General features: G+C 36.0%; 1 protein-coding gene across 5 annotated transcripts in view; it reads right to left on the bottom strand.

Annotated features, from left to right (window-relative positions):
* Positions 1–1,239: 1,239 nt before the first annotated feature.
* The window catches only part of CDK17 (cyclin dependent kinase 17), a 96,848-nt gene continuing 81,034 nt past the window's right edge, over positions 1,240–17,053 (bottom strand). For 4 of the 5 annotated variants that reach the window (XM_080579186.1, XM_080579184.1, XM_080579183.1 and 1 more), the window contains 12 exons: positions 16,992–17,048; positions 15,038–15,152; positions 14,415–14,509; positions 13,464–13,526; positions 10,588–10,711; positions 8,957–9,077; positions 8,310–8,407; positions 7,858–7,963; positions 7,116–7,158; positions 5,767–5,857; positions 4,886–4,963; positions 1,240–4,687 (listed from right to left, as the gene is read on the bottom strand). In XM_080579186.1, coding sequence (XP_080435312.1) covers positions 4,650–4,687; positions 4,886–4,963; positions 5,767–5,857; positions 7,116–7,158; positions 7,858–7,963; positions 8,310–8,407; positions 8,957–9,077; positions 10,588–10,711; positions 13,464–13,526; positions 14,415–14,509; positions 15,038–15,152; positions 16,992–17,048 — 1,029 coding nt within the window. In that variant the 3' untranslated portion in view covers positions 1,240–4,649. The remainder of the gene's footprint in view (positions 4,688–4,885; positions 4,964–5,766; positions 5,858–7,115; positions 7,159–7,857; positions 7,964–8,309; positions 8,408–8,956; positions 9,078–10,587; positions 10,712–13,463; positions 13,527–14,414; positions 14,510–15,037; positions 15,153–16,991; positions 17,049–17,053) is intronic. The other variant, XM_080579185.1, reaches the window with a different exon arrangement.

Genomic DNA, 17,053 nt, shown 5'->3' with positions numbered 1-17,053 from the left:
GGCATGTGAGCTGAAAAGACTCGTATTTCATTAGGAGGACCATAAAAGCAATCTGCTCAGGCAGGTCTGTTCCTTAAGTGATTTTGGAGGATGCAGCCAGGGCAATAAATCGAGCAGTTATTTACATCGGTAAGTATGTGCAGATGTGTGTTCACAGCTTAAGTTGGCTCAGAAATCACAAGACTTAAATGAGTTAAGGGATTTCAGAGAACGCGAAAATAATGGAACATTTTAATGTACACATTTTTCCACTGACATCAATCTTTTTCTCTCAGATAATGAGAGAAAGGCAGTACAGTCTAGTGAAAAACACACACTAAAGATTTTTTAAAAATCTAGAATGGCTAAATTCTAATCCCAGTTCTGCCAACAAGAACTTCCACCATGGCCTAGCAGAGATCAAACTCTTGTTCAACTCAATTCCGTGGACAAAAGACTTTAGGGTACGAATTACCAAGCCCAAAAATCTACCTGGCTTTTGTACTTTGCAAAATCACCATACCCGTACAGTCAACTTACTTTACAGTGTGCCAATTAACTAAACATTTGTGCAGTGTTTCCATTGTGTTTCATACCCTATGCTTGTTTTCTTGTCAGTCTTTGAAATTGGCCTGACACGGATGTTGGTCAGTTACAAGTACTGACCCATGTGTGGGCCAAACAGTAGCAGTCGATCTCTTAACAGGCCCATCTCTGAAATGGGGGGGGTGGACTGTAAAAACGAAGTGTAAATGTTCCTGCCAAAAGTTAGAAAATTTCATAAATATGCTGCATTTGTTTCAAAGCCAAATGTTACTAAGGGGGGGAAAAAAAAAGTATTGAAATGAGCTAACAAGGTACAAGAATGACTAAACTCTGCTCTTCAGTGACCAGACAAACTGATCACGTCTGTGGCAACGCGGTGTTCAACTAAGGTACGTTCCAATTTTTCTCAGTGTCACTACAGGCTACAGCCATGCATTTCCATACCCTAATTTGTTTGGATTTCTTTCAAGTCTGACCTTAATTCTGGGTATCTCCTGGGTTTATAATGCTTAGCTTGTGGATACTTACAACATACCTTTCATATATTTTGTCCTCAATAAATGAATGTAATCTTAACCTTAATTCCATCTTAACATTGCAAAACAGAAACAATGTGCTTTTATTAAATTGAAAAACTCACGCGCAAACACCAAGCAAGCAGCCCAAAGAATGCTACCTTGCAGTTTTCCAAATGATTTGCAGATACAAAGTATGTTGATTCTTTAATAATTGTTTATTTTAACTTTTATTGCCCAATTCAGGGATACACTCTGGCTACTTAATGCTGTGGTAAAGCAGCACAAAAATAACACAGCTGTGTTGAGATGCATGTTTCACTAGAGCATTGCTGAGCAGCTGGTTTGTCCCTTTCAATCTCCCACTCTTTCCTGGCCTGTAAATTCCCATCCCTCCACCCACCCTTTCTTCTCTTCAGCCTTCACCTGCATGTGCACACCACCTCACGACCACCTGCTTCTTTCCTGTCTTCAAATCCACTTTTTTTCCTACACACACCTATACACACACCTTGGCCTTTCCACCTCTGGGTAGATGGGGTACAATGGGTATATCCTCTACAAATAACTATTTTAAATCAGCAACTACTTGCAGGCCATTTCTCATTAACTGATCACCCATCCTCAAGCAGAAGCTGTCATAACCAAATCTTGTCAATCATCCAAATTTAGTGAGCATCTGCTTGACGGTCACCGTGGCTGAGGCCTCCTCCCAGAACGGTCAGCACTCGCTACGTTCTCGGTGACAGTGAAACCAAGCCTATACTGCCTGATGCTGCCAGACAGGGGACGGGAACACTGAATTGCACAAAAATGATGTCAGGGAAATGCCCAGTGACTTCAGACTCACTGACTACTGCCCCAAACACGCATCTGCCACAGAGTTGTCTCTGCTGATGCAGGAATTTCAATTATGGACCAAAAAAAAAAAAAAAAGAGAGAGACCCCAACAAAGCTGGCTAGACCACAGATGCCAAATTTCTTAAAAAATACATTCTTTAAAGCTACCTCCTAGTGAAGCAAACCAATTCATTTGTAGATCCTTAGAAAAATCTCTTTATATTCAGAGTGCTTCAATTTTATGGAAGATCTTTTCGCCTGTAACAACAAAACCAAATTCCTACCCAAAATGGAAATCTCCTTTTGTTAGCTGCAGCTGATCCCCTTCTAAATTTGTTAATGCACTTCATTTTACCAGTTAAACCTTTAAGTCCTTTACTCATTAGTGTCACATTATTTCTTGTTCTTTTATGACCTAGAAAATATTACTGTTCTAGAAATGCTAAATCCCACATTTATCCACAGTGAACATTTACTCTAAATCTTCACTACTTCTGTAGAAAAAAAAAAGATGTTTTTTTGATACTCCTTTCTTCAACACCATTACATCTACAACGTATTTCCTACAAAGTTAATCAGTATAAAATCTAGATCAGATCCATAGCAACTATAAAAATATATATAACAACTATTTCAGGACAAAGGTTTTTCAATCAGTGCCAAATCCGCCTCTGACACACACGACACTCCCGCTGGTATCAGTGGGATTTCAAACCCATGCATCTGAGACACGCCTTACCTTCCTAGAGCTAGGCAAAACTCCTGATTCCACGTGACATACAGGACTTCATCGCTAACAATTAGACTATGGACCATGTTCATGATAAGATCCTGAACGGCCTCAGTTGCAGAGTAGTGATACCACCTTCGCTGCCACTACTTCTGGGTTGTATGAATTCATAAGCAGCTAGAGTTGAAACTGATGACTCCCACAACACACAGATCTAGCTAAGTTTCCAACAATGCCCCAAGAACTGCAAGTTCACTTAGTCTGTATTTTTAACAGCACAGGGCCTTTGTCGTTATAAATTTCAAAACAAAACCAAAGAATTCCACATAATATTTATACTTTCAAAAGTACAATATTAATACAGGTCGGTCAGTTAGAAATAACAGCAGTTTGTTAGGTCTACAAGATTTAACGTAAAACCAGTTTACAAATGCTGAAAAGCAGTAGTGGTCCAATAGTCACCATTACACATTAACTTCTCTCTTCCAGAAAATAATAAAAAAAAAAATCCCAATTCAAATTTACCAGTATCAATGAAATATTAATAAAACACCCCCAAACATGCCACAATCACTATTCACAAATAAAGTTAAAATGAAATATACAAAAATTCACTTAATACTGTTAAATAACAATAAACTACAAGATTTCCTGAACAGAAATGGTAGGACCCCTGAATGTTTTACAGTGAATGTCAGGAAAAATTAAGTTACCTATGACTATTTCCATGATATACCAGCCAAAGATTTACATGACCATTTCAAAATATACCAATAAAGATTTACAGTCTCTTTAAGATGCACTAAACAAATAGGTTCATAAAGGTGAACACAAATGCTTAAAAATACTGTAACCATCACCAAGGGTGTACTTATGATACTCACTGAGATGCATAAGCATAGTAGTAACATGTTTACTATCTCTGGTAAACAGATAACATCTAAGATCTGAGAAACTCTCTAAGTTCCCATTTTAAAAGTTCTGTAGTATAGTGAGTTCTTATCAAGTACAAACTTGCATCTTTCCAGTTGATTTCAAGTGAATAATGCACAAATGGGAGAGCAACAGGGTGGGAAAAGTGTGACATTATTCCCATGTTCTTGTAATTAGTCGTCCTGTTTCTCTGTAATGAAAAGATCCAAAATTTCAAAATTAAGCCAGGGTCCAACATATATGAATCTTTTTTTTTCTTCTTTTTTTTTCTTTTTTTTTTTTTTTACTATTTGTATTTCTAAGTTAAAAACAAGGTAAAAAAAGTCATTGCTTCTGTCAGGTCCCATATGCACAACAATGTGCAAATATCTTATGCTGGAGTGAGCCTGACAAAATTTATTATCCAGTCTCCATGCTCTAATTTATCAATAACTAATATAGGATCTGAGAGCAAATAATAATTACTTTTCACTTGTTTGAATCAACTTTCACACCATGTGCTTTTCAAAAACATAATATGCATTATAATTTTTCAACTATTTCAACACATACTTCCAATGTTAAATAAGGAATTAAGTGCCATGAACTTAGAGCATTAAAGATGGTTCACCTATAGCCAAGCAAAGCTATGTTTACATTCCAGGAAACACTGCAGTTTAAGAAATACAAAAAAACCCGCAGCAGTAGAACGTTTTATGAAGAGAAACAGATGCATTCACATATTATAAAGCCATTGCAACTTCTTCAGGCATGGAACTGTTGTGTTAACTATACAGACAGTAGTTATTTAGCAGCAATGATTCCGCAATAAATAATGCACTGTGTTTCTCAGTCCTGCACAAAAATTGCAGCTACAGTTACATCAACAGCTGTAACCTACTGGCTCTAGTGGCAGAGGAGACCTTAAAACCAACTGTACAAAAAATTGTCACACTGTGACAACAAATATAAAAACATAATCTGCAGGTTGGAAATAAAAAGACTCCACTGTGAAGAGGACAGTGTAGACAAACTGCGATTCCAAGTCCACCAAAAGAGAGCACTGCCTTCAGATCCAAGTCCTTGATTGATAGGATAGGCTTGGGCTTGACTCTGCACCGCCCACTTTAAAAAAGCATGCTCTGCCTTCTGTTCTTCCCATGTCCTACAACAGAACATGGACCATGGTAAGAAACTTAAGCATTCGTGCAACAGAGTATTCAATCATTATCTGTATCTCTCCTTCTATGCCAAGAGAATATCCTTTCTTTGGGCTTCAACCAGTACCACATTTTTTTTTAACCTGCAGTTATTGTGTTAGCATGCAACTTGTAAGTATGAGAAAATATTAATCCTTCCATACCTGTCTCTGGGTAAGTGGAATTTCGAAAGCCAGGGTCTTTTTGCAGCTGAATCTCTTTTAGACTGAATATAGAAACACCTGTAATGTAGCAGAGAAATTAATTCATATCTATCTGAGCACAACCATGCTTTATTGAGCAAAATTCTATTCTTAATTGTGCAGATTTGATAAAAAAAAAAAAACCTTTCCCTATTCCCAAATGTTTAAGTCAATATGTATTGGACTTCCTTAACAGACTAAAGAATTTTTCATTTTGAATTGTTGTCAGTTAACCCTGATAGATAGCTAAGCATCATGCAGCTGCTTGGTAACTTCCCCACAGCCCTAGTGTGTGTGGAAGAGGAAAGGAAAAGTACAAACAAGAAAACCTGTGGGCTGAGATGAAAACTCTTTAGTAAGTGAAGGAGAGGGTGAAGAAGAGAGAAAAAACAAAAGAGATACAAAGGCAGTAACTCACCACCTTCCATGTGTAGACTGATGCCCTGCCACTTCCTTAGCAAAATATGGCTAACTTCCCCAACAGTCCCCTCACCCCCCACTGTGCCCCCCTTTCTCCTTTTTGATTGCTGAGCATGACATATGGCATGGGTTATCTCTTTGGTTAGTTTTGTTATCTGCCTGGTGTGCCCCCTCCCAACCTCTTGCGCACCCCCCAGTCTATTCACTGTGGGGGAAAGTGAGAAAAGTGGAGGCCTTGACACTGTGCAAACACTGCTGAGCCATAGCTAGAACACTGGCGTGTTATCAGCACTGTTTTGGTGACAAATATTAAACATGGCACCATACAAGGTGTTATGATGAAAATTAAATCCATCCCAGCCAGACCCAGGACAGTCATGAACTATCTTAACAATACTCTGTTGCTTTACTGCTATTCTTACTTTCAGGCAAAGTATGTACTCTTGTTCCAAGACTTCTGAAGTATGCATGTTTCATGGCCTCTTCTGCTGAAATTCTCTTCTTTGATTCATACTATTAAAATAAAAGGATGTAAGTGCATTGGTTTTCATTAAAAAAACCTCTGCATTAAGTGATTTCGTCAAAGGAAGAAAGAGTTCAACTTGCTCAAATCTTTCCTACTAACTCACTAGGACATCTTTGTTTTCATTACTTTTATTTCGCACATGAAACACCTAACATATGTTATCTAAATTAGAATTATCAACATATGAGATTGCTAAAATACTCAAATGCTGTAAATGGATGCAAATAAAAGTATACTTAATCCTTATTTGTAGTTGTAACAATGATCAGATGTCAGACTTCTGGCTACTTTATGTTCTAATATTAAATAGCAATTACATGAGATCACAAAAGCTTTCTAATTAGAATGGACTATGCTGCAGTATTTTGCATAAAAGGGAACTTCAGACAACATGGTCTTCAATCTGTGCTTAACACATCTCATGTCTGGCATATTTGGACATTTGGACAAAGATGCAGACATTTAAAAAAGGTGTACACAAAGAACAAAGTCTAAACAAGGACTGCAAAGACTACTGTTCTCACACGGTGCGTAAACAGATGAAGACTTGGTATAGAATTTAAATCGCTGGCTGCAAAGCAGAGTTACTGCACTCCACCTTACATACTAGGGCTTCTTAACACAGCGAAGTTACAGGGCGTCTACATCCGTTCAAAGACTTAAGAGTTGGCCTTCCATCTTGCCTCCCCTCTTCTTGTTTCTTGGCTCATTTTTAATGCAGATTAAAAGATTAAACCCACAAAACACTTTACCTTTTGAATACAAACAGTTGGAAAGATCAAAGAGTATTCTTTACATTAGTAGATGCTTCTCTAGTGGTAAGCAAAATCCATCTTTACAGAACTGTAGTATTTGTATTTAAAAGTTCTGTTTTAATACTGTATTTCAAAAGCGTTTTAGTTTTTCAGGGAATTGCTAACAGAATCAATTACTTTTTTACAAACAGTAATCAGAGAGAAAAAATTGCTTCTTGCAAAAGAAAAAAACAAAAACATCAACAAAAAACCCTACCCAAAACCACAACTCCAACAAAAAAAACACAGCCAAAATACCAGCTTTTAAGTTCCTACAGTATTTAGCCTAACAATCATTCTTCCTAAATCTGTCATCCACTACCTACTGAGCTGTATATTCCACTTTGAGTTAGATCTAACAGGTACTAAGCTTGTAATTAAAATTTTACATAATACACCAAAACTCTAAACTTGCACTTTTAATAAAGTAAAGCCACAAAACATATCTTACTTGAAGGAACTTCGCTATCAATTCAATTCCTTCCGTGTCTAGCCTAAAAATAAATAAAAAAAAGAAGTTACTGAACTATATTTACCAAAAGCCGATCTGCAAAGTAAGTGATGAAAGTTGCATTTAAAAAAGTGAATGTTTTCACCCAAACAACTTTTCTGCTTGTGAATGCGTATACATACAAGTAGCACCATCTCAGAACAAGATGAAAATACTGGGAACATACAAATCTTGAGCTTTGTATTGTGATTTAGTAGGTTGACCCAGGTCATTCACTAGGAGAACACAATGTTAGATCTTTTTCTTCAGAGTCAATAAAAATGTGTTAGGCTTTGTTATAAAGTTTATTTACAACCTCTGTGCTGTTAACAATACTGATGCAGACCCTTCAAATTCCTCATAATGATTTTAGAATGATTTCAAGAGACTGCTAAAGGAAATCTTGCTATTTTAACAATAAGCCTATTATATAACAAGAGAATTTGGAAGTGCTGTGTGAATACTCCCACTATGCAGGCATTATTAACAAGGAGTTTACAGTTCTATAGGTCATTATGGAGCCTTGAATGATATTAGACAAAGTAATTGCATAGTAATGGGATTATGCTTTGCATTAATATCTGCCCACAATGATGTACAATTTTCCAGCATTCACTAGCACACCATACTTGGAACCTTGTTCACATTTACAAATATTCAAAGCTATAGGAATACATGTTCTTTCAAATAAAACACAAAATACCTTGGTGCATGGTTGATTAGGGGTTGTGGTTTATATTTAGGGAAGTTGTAGTTTCTAAATTCATCACTGGAAGAAATACCTGGCCATGTTTCTTGACATGGGGTTCCTGTATTTAAAAAAAGCAACAAATTCAACTTAAAAAAAAAATCACCACCAACAAAACAACAACAAAAATAACCCCTCTCCCCCACAGACCTGTAAAGAAACAGCTCTGACATAAATAAGTACTTAATCCTGTAATTTGAACAGGAAAGAAAAAGAGGCAATGCTGTACAAACTCATCTGTGCACTCAGGTTGATCACTTTTAATCAAGAGCACACTCATTCACCTTAAAGACAATGGTACATAAAATGTAATTTTTAATAGATAAAGATCTACAGTTCTCCCAGAAAAAAAATGTTTAGAAGAATAAACATATACCAGTAATAGTGCTGATAAAAGTAACACTTACCTAGAAGCCTGAAAATTAAGTGCAGCTCATCTTCAACAGTTGAACCAGGGAAGAGAGGCCTTCCTGATGCCATTTCAAAAAATATGCATCCAACGCCCCTTTTATAGAAACAAAGAGAAAAAGGTAAATCAGAAAAAAACAACAACAGCAATTTAAGCTTTCTGCTCTTATTACTTCTGCTCTTACTTCTGTAATTTCTCTTAAATAAAAACAATTATATTAACCACATGTTGCTACTAAAAATATTGTTTTGAAAGAAGATATACAGCAACAAAAGAACTGTCAAAGACCAAATAAAATCTTTGTCATAGCTATATTATATCCTCTCCCTTCAGATGTCAAGTTAATCAATTGTATTGTAGTTCATAGTAAAATACCATGTTATGTCATCAGGAGAACATGGAATTTTTTTCCCCTAGAAATGTGGGCCTGACGCATGTTTAAGCAATAAAAAAGTACTCTGCATTTTCAGAGACAAATAATAGCATCTTCACCATCTGTCGATCCTTTCTCTAAAATCTAAAGCAGTTATAGCATTCAAAAATTGAAAAGATTAGTATTTGAATGCTATTATATAGCAATGAAGAATTGGCATTTTTTCAACTTGACCGAGAATAAAAATTAGAACTAGAGAAAGCTATACAAACCACATGTCTATTTGAGTTGAGTATTCTGAAGATCCAAGGAGAACATCAGGTGGTCTGTACCATAACGTGACAACTTCATTGGAATAAGTCTTCGTAGGAACAGACTTCGCTCTAGCCAATCCTTGATAAAAAGGGAAATAAAGGGTAATGTGCTGCTTCTACGCAATGCTGCTTTTATTAAATCTTATTTTCCATGGAACTGACAAAGAACTTTTACAGGAGAAGTCAACTTTAATATACTAACTTGTTAAATACCTTCCCAATTATATTTATTCAAGAGTCCTAATAAATATATTTCTACGATGTGATTTGTCTTACTATTTACAGAAATCTCATGGTAAGTGTTTTGAAGCATAGAAGGCAGGTAAGCAGATCAAAACTTGCAGTAAGCCTATACATGTCATCAAAACAACAAAGCATTATATCAATATAGCATCTTCCCCACAATCTGTGAAATCCCACATTCACCACTTAACAATTACACTGCAAGAGGAAGAAAGCAACAAATGAACCATGAAACAGTGGAAATATGTTGGACTGATCAATAGAGGTTTTCCACAATAATACTGTCAGTTTGTCAGTAACATCCTCAATACAATTTAGGTCTATCGTGTTAAATACAATCTTCTGAGCAACTTCTGTTCACAAACCAGGGAAAAAAACAGTGTTAGCACAATTCTCGAAGGACCTTCCTGACATAGAAAATAAAAGGAAATTGTGAATGCTGCACTCGTCTGCAAATGCTCACTGGAAATCTCAAAGGAACTTGGTGCATCAGTAACACCTGACAATTCTGAATAGGGACAGACCCTTCCTCTTGCTCACCTTGGTAACTCTGCTTTGGAGTGATTGTGGAGAGTGAGAAAAAACAGCCTGAGCTCCAGCTTAAGGATTTGACTAAGCGTCAATTTCAAAGGAAGCTGTAAGACTACTTTCAAACCTCAAGTCAAGTGACAGTATGACCTACACACCTATTTTCTAATATCCTGTAAAAGGACGACTTTCATTTTCCATCTGAGAATGCACAAATTTACAACAGACCTGATGTTCTTATCTTTCCTTTATAAATGCAACTGCACATATCCACTTCTCTTTTGTCTCCTTCAGATGATTGCTTTCATGAATTCGTTTAAAGGAAAGACAGAAACCAAAACGAGGTTTTGTGGAATATTCCTTAGTGTTCACAACTGAAGTCATAGATTGACTAAGAAGTACCAGCTTCTACAAAAAACTGTAAAACTGACACAGACTTGGGCTGGGACCATAGCCAACAGACAATGCTGATCCTGCAGTTACAGTTCAGAAGCCATTGCAAGGAAGACAGGATAGCTACATCATAGGCAGCAAATTGCTTGCCTACTGATTCTGACTAGAGGATGTTACTTTTCCAGTTATTGACAAACAGCAACAGCAACAAGGACAAGGTTCTAAATCCTAGCCTTCTGAATTGGTAGGGATGTACAAAGATGAATTAAATACACATCTTTGGTTCATTTTCCTGATGTTCACAGTGGTTTGCAAACGCACATTCCCAGTTCCAAAGGATTTCAAAGTTCAGTATAATTTGTTTTCAGTATTTTCTTAATAGTGAGTAAAGAAAATATTTGTTATAGAGGAATTTCAGTCCATACCAAAGTCTGCTAGCTTCAGTTCTCCTTTCTCATTAATTAGTAGATTTTGTGGCTTCAGATCTCGATGCAACACCTTTCTTCTATGACAGTAAGCCAAACCACGAAGAATCTGGTATAAAAACAGCTACAAAAGAGAACATTTAAATAAATTAGGCCAAAAATGTTAATCTTCAGATTACACCAACTTATAACAGCCTGTTTGGGCACTGCAGAGTTAAAGCTCTATACTGTAAGCAAGACAAAAATACCTCTCAAAAAGTAAATTAATTTTCCCTATGAGCACACTTGGAGTATCTTCATTATTGTTTACAGATTTAAAATCCTTTTATGCTAACGCACTGCTTTTACACAATACTTTACAATAAAGATTTTAAGAGAGATTTGTTCTGCATAATTGAAGAGAGCCACAGGGCTGTTTATTTTTAAGTATTTACCAGTGTTCCTCCCCACACTAATGTCTTTAAATGTAACTGTCTCTGGCTACGCTCAAGTTCCTTTCTGCCACAGCTCAGCACCTTTTCCATCCAATTGTGCAAAAACTTTTAAAGATGTTTTGGCAGGCTCTTGGAAAAATACAACTGGATTCACAAGCTCATGAAATGTGGAGAAGTGGGGAAATGAACATTACAAACAACCCAACATCCTCTGGCATTTTATATTCATCCCCTGACCTCAACACACACAGGTTTATTTTAGTCGTTTGGAACAGCAAGCCAACCAAGCAACTCCACTCACACATATTAATGCTGCATATTCATAGACATAAAGGTAGTAAGGGATGAAGAAAGGTTTACCAGTGGGCAGCCGAACCAGTTTACTCTATCACTGCATTAATAAATGCTACATTGCGGTTTCTGTATGTATAAAGCATCTGAACTTGAATATGGGCCTTCTGGGTAGCCATTGATGGTATCAATTCCTACACAGAAGCCCTCAGGCAGTATCAATGATGAAATGTACAATGAAAAAAATACACAGCATTACAAACAATGATGTTTACCAATATGAAAAATTCACCATGTAACAGTGCTTTTGAGAAGAAACACTGGAACATTTTTATATGACCATTTCCTAACACAGCAGCTTATTTTTGTACCAGGTGACACCACCAAATTCTTTTTCCTAAACTGGACAAACAACACAGCAGGTGTACTTTACATCCATCTGTTCTCAGTCTGCTTATATGGGATCTATCTACTCAAGAAAAAAGGAATTTGGAGCATTTTTTTCTTTCTTCCTTTCCTTTTTGGAAGAGCAGGATGAGAAACAACTGGTTTTTTTTTTTTTTTTTTCTGTCAACTCAGGCCTACACTGTTGCAGGGGTAGTCACTCCCAAGAGATGTTAACAGCACAACTCTAGTGTGCACTGGGACAGCAAGGATTGGTCAAAAAAGCAATGCAGATTATTTTACAGGAATTGTGGATATTCATGATAGTTGGCATGGATCCTTCCAAAAACTCACAGGACACATATTAACTCAAAATTTTGTTTGAAATGGTAATGTCTGCAGAGATCATACACATCTTTATATGATACGTTTTTATTTTGTTGCAACTGAAAACATAAAATTATGTGAAGAATATGACAGAAGGGGTGACAGGGAGGTCTCTCAAATGTTAATAATGATTCAAACCCCCACAGTTACTGTACTATAAGCATATACAGCTACCACAGTTAAGCAGCTGTTCTGTTTTCTCAGTGCCAAAGGTACTGACCATATCAATCAGCTCTTATGGCATTGTTTAAACCACAGGCAAACACGGAAAAAGCAGGTTTTCTCTGCTTAGCTCTGATTATCACAAGCAGATTCTCCCTGTTCTCTTAACCACACTTATTACAGGAATCAGCTTCCCACTTACAGCATATTAACTTGTATTTAATTAAAAACACAGGCTTAATTATGTTTTTTGTTGTCTCTCTGACTCTCTGGTTCTGTTCTTAGGGTCAGAGCTTACAACTAGTATTTTTCAAGAGGCATGGAAAAGTTTCTAATACGCTTACTGTAAAAGTAGCAACCCTTACATGAATTATATACAGCTTAATGAAGCTATTTTGAAGGTACAGCACAGGCTGCAATACAGCAGGGTGATACTGTTACAATCCAGCCTCATTTGACTACTTATTCCAAGTTAGTAATCTCTTCTCTTCGGAATGTTGTTTATAGAGCTGTAAGTATTAACAAAATACAAACAGGTATTCTAGTTTTTCAAATGAAAAACTGCTTGTTAGGAGGGAGACTTGAAACTGAGTCAGTCTCACCAGGCCTGATTTGCCACTGAGCCACTAGACTGGGCCATAACTATAGCTAAAAGCAAAAGACAACTAAGTCTTAAAGAAAATAATTTCCATTTTATCACTAATGGAGACATGGCCATCATTTATTCTTAAATATGTATTAAAAATATCTTACTTGGCAGTGGAATCCAATTCCACAATCATGACTCTGGTCGCACTTCCCTTGGTGCACACACAAATTTTATTTGAGGATATGCTAATCTAAGGACTGACCTCAATAGATGAATACACAATAGTGGAAGGGCAAAAAGAGGTCAATACAGTTATAAGTTTATTACTTTTTTTGGAAATTTTTGTTTTAAAAGTAACTTCGAAGAGAATGAAATTTTAAATAAAGTTTTGTAACCTCTTGATTTTTTTGCTTTAAACATTCAAATGCTATCAAAACCAAACAGAAAGACTCCATCTGATGTCAAATATAGTTGAGCCACATACAAAGGTCAAAAACCTTTTTAAAAAAAAAAGTTTTATTTTTTTTTAAAGCCCTAAACCATACAGCTCCTGATTAGTAAGTTCTCTGAAATTCTTCAGTCAGAAGAGAGAAAGTTGGAAAACAGTAAATGTCACTAAAAACACTCACCTTTACATTATGCATACTCATGATGTTACCACAGTCATCCATGTACTGCTTCAGATCCTTGTCCTGTCAAAAGATCATAACTGTCAGTAAAATTATGGACAACAGATTATGTGACTATTATTTTTTATTAGAACTAGTGAAGAAATTAGTCATCAGAAAACTGTGTTTTCTGCAAAAGTTGTATTTTTTTTTTCTAAAAAAAAACAAAAAAAAAACAAATAACCTCTCCCTCCTCCAAAACTAACAAACAAAACAAACCACGGAAGTCTGAACATGGAGAAAATTGGCTTTCCAAAGGGCAGAAATACCCATGTTGTCTGTCAAGTTGCGTTATCTTAGACACCATTATTTGTTATTGCCTTCATCTTCTACCTTGTGTGTGCCACATTTTTTTTTAAATGAAATTACTACATTCTCCAATTACACTGGAAGTGAAGATTTTGTTCTTCAACCCTCTTATTACGCTCATATATTCCAGCAAAAATATAATTAAAGCTTCAGTGAGAAAATGAAAAGTCTATAATATAAGAGGCAAGCAAGTAAGAAATGCAATTGTGGGCACTTGAAAAGAATTACAAAAATATGGAATATACTTTTTTTTTTTCTAAGATCACTTGCAAAATTGTGTCATAACAGAAAAATATCGTTGGGATAATAGCATAATTATCCCTTTTTACAGTTACTGAATGCAAGACGAGTTTTCTCAGGTAGATCACCTCTAACTGCTATTAATGAAACATTACAATGATGACAACAGTATTTACTAACTTACTGCACTTTGAGAACTGAATACAGATGTATAATTTTCAGCCAAATAATTCTAGATGCAGGACAATAATATAACAGAGTATTTTAAAAAACATAGTACAGAATTTTGTTATGTCTGTGTTACTCAGTATTCTGTAAGGAGAAAAACAGAATATAAAGCTCACTAGTGGTTTAAATGCTTACCAGATATTCAAAAACAAGAGTCAAAGACTTGTCTGTGTGAACAATATCATGTAACGTAACAATATTCGCATGCTTCAGATCTTTTAATAATGACACTGCAAAGGAGAATGGTAAATATAAATAAATGCAACATAAGCAATAAACACATTTCCAGCAAGTTCATATATATGTTATTTATTTATTTATTTTTAATTAAAAAGCTATTTTAAAGAACATAGATTAACTTAATGCCATATGAACACTAAATACGAGAAATGTATTTAATTAAAAGACCAAAACACATTTGGGTAGCAAACTGTAAATATTTGCTAAATTGTACAGTTCAGGCAGAAGCAGTCATTTCATTTAATGTATTCTGAATCCCTGAAAATTACTCCCTAGTATTAGTCTAATTCAGTATAAAATCATCAATTTATAACACCATTTGAAAACACAACCTTCCCCCAATAAAATAAATACATTTGAAACACTAACTCTTAAGACGTCTAAGATTAAAATTTTCCTTATCAAAACTAGTATTTTTTTTCTCATGTCCCATATAGCTGATTTATTTTCCAAGTACTTTGGTCAAAAAGAAAGCCAGAAATATTTGAAATTCTAAAAAGTAATAAAAATAGTATCACCTTCTCTTATAGCTGTACACGGTGCTCCCTCTTCATGTTCCAGGCGAATTTCTTTCAGAGCTACCAGGTTCTCTGTCAACTTACTTCTCCCCTTATAAACTGTTGCATAAGTACCCTACAAAATGGAAAAAGAAGAAAACTCTTAAAAATCTCTCCTTCATTGAAAGATCAGTTGAAAAAGAAAATATGAACTGCTATTCAAGGTTTTAATAGCTTTCATTTTGAGTATGACTAGTTTTTACATTTTTTTTTTCTTTTGATGTAGGTTAAACTAGAAAAATAGTTTGTAAACAGATCTGAACACACAGAAGACACAAGGGATGCATATGCTTACTAGCTCTGAAAATTACACAAGAAGTTGTACACCATACACCTACCAAAGAGGTTAGTGAACTTAACGCTACCTGATCTAAGTTCACTGCTGGGATCATTTACTGTCTAGAAAGGCCCTATTTAAATAAAGCTAGCGCAGTTACCTCTATATTTTGCTGCAGTTATTTTACCAATGGCTGCAGACAAATTCTACCACTATTTTCAGGAAAACATACAATTCCTTTTGTTTGTTTCTTCTCTTTGTTACATATTTTACATGAGCATGCTCTGCGAGGAGAGGAAATTGAAGTTTCATTTTTGTTGACATGGTGAACATGAATATCGTGAAACTTATCTTTTAGTTTTCTTAGACAATGAAAGACTCAAAACTCTTAATATATGTTACATAATGACAAGAAACCCTGACAAAACAGTCAGCAGGTGTAACTAATTCCAGGAATTGCAAAGAGGAAGCAAAAAAGTTACAGAAAATGCCCTGCATTACTGTAGGTACACCTTATATTGTCCATTACATTTTATAATGCAAGTGGGATAAAATACACCCACAATTATGACTTGATAGCTGCTTGATTAATATTTTTCCAAAGTTGTGCGACATCATGCCACGTCTAGCGAGCCACCTAGCAAATACTTGAGAGAAAAAAAATGCATTTGGAAATGAAAACACTGCAAATGGAGGACTAACTGCAATATTCACAGAAGACAAACCGATCAGCCCCGCTAACTTCTGCAATGTTCAGTGCGTCCCATCCTGGTGCTCCTCATCCTTTTCTGACCCCACTGGTCACCCTCAGCCAAACTGAACAGGTCAGAAACCTGACCTCTCCCCTGAACTCTACAGCTTCTCTGAAAATCGGTGGCTGGATGTAGTAGAGGAAAGCTGTATTACTGCCCTCCCAGCAGGGAAGGGGAACAGAATTCAGTGTTACGCATTTCAACTGGTAGCACATAGCTGGCCACTGAGCTCAAGTGTGTCGGCTTGTCTATATTTAGAACACAGATAGTTATTTGCCTGCTTACTGCAAATGATGGTTTCCTGTCCAATACAAGTGCTCCCTAATACCTAAATCAAGACAGTAGGGTACTTAACCAGACTTAAGTAGTTTCATTATCAACAGAGTAATTTTGTCTACCTGCATACAATGTTAGCCTTCGTAATAAGGTCAGAGACCATTCAATAATGAAGCCCTGCTCTTCCCCAGCTCACTTAAGTTCTTCCTGCTTTTTTTGTTTTATTATACAAACACAGAACATTTTTGTGGTTGTTATGCATGTTAAATGCTTGGTTTACTGAAAAGAGAAATCCAACGAATATTTTGAAGGACAGAGAGATTTTCAGTTAACTTTTATAAAAAAAATTTACATAAAACATTGCCATCAAATCACAGAACAGTTGAGGTTGGAAGGGATCTCTGGAGGTCATCTGGTCCAACTCCCCTTATCAAGCAGGAACACCTCAAGGAGGTTGCCCAGGACTATGTCCAGGAGGCTTCTGACAGTCTCCAAGGAAGGAGACTCCATAGCCTCTTCAGGCAACCTCTGCCAGTGCTCTGTCAGCTGCGCATTAAAGAAATGTAATCAAAGCAGTAGTCATTTAATTTCAAAAGAAAGCTATACATACCTCTCCAAGCTTTTCTAACTTGATATAGGTTTCCATTTTTCCAAATCCAATTTCGGACTGCA

Source organism: Anser brachyrhynchus (genome assembly GCF_964034855.1).
Source record: "Anser brachyrhynchus genome assembly, chromosome: 1".
NCBI classification, from domain to species: domain Eukaryota; kingdom Metazoa; phylum Chordata; class Aves; order Anseriformes; family Anatidae; genus Anser; species Anser brachyrhynchus.
Note: the sequence above shows the minus strand (reverse complement) of the source record. Positions and strands in the feature narration are given on the sequence as shown.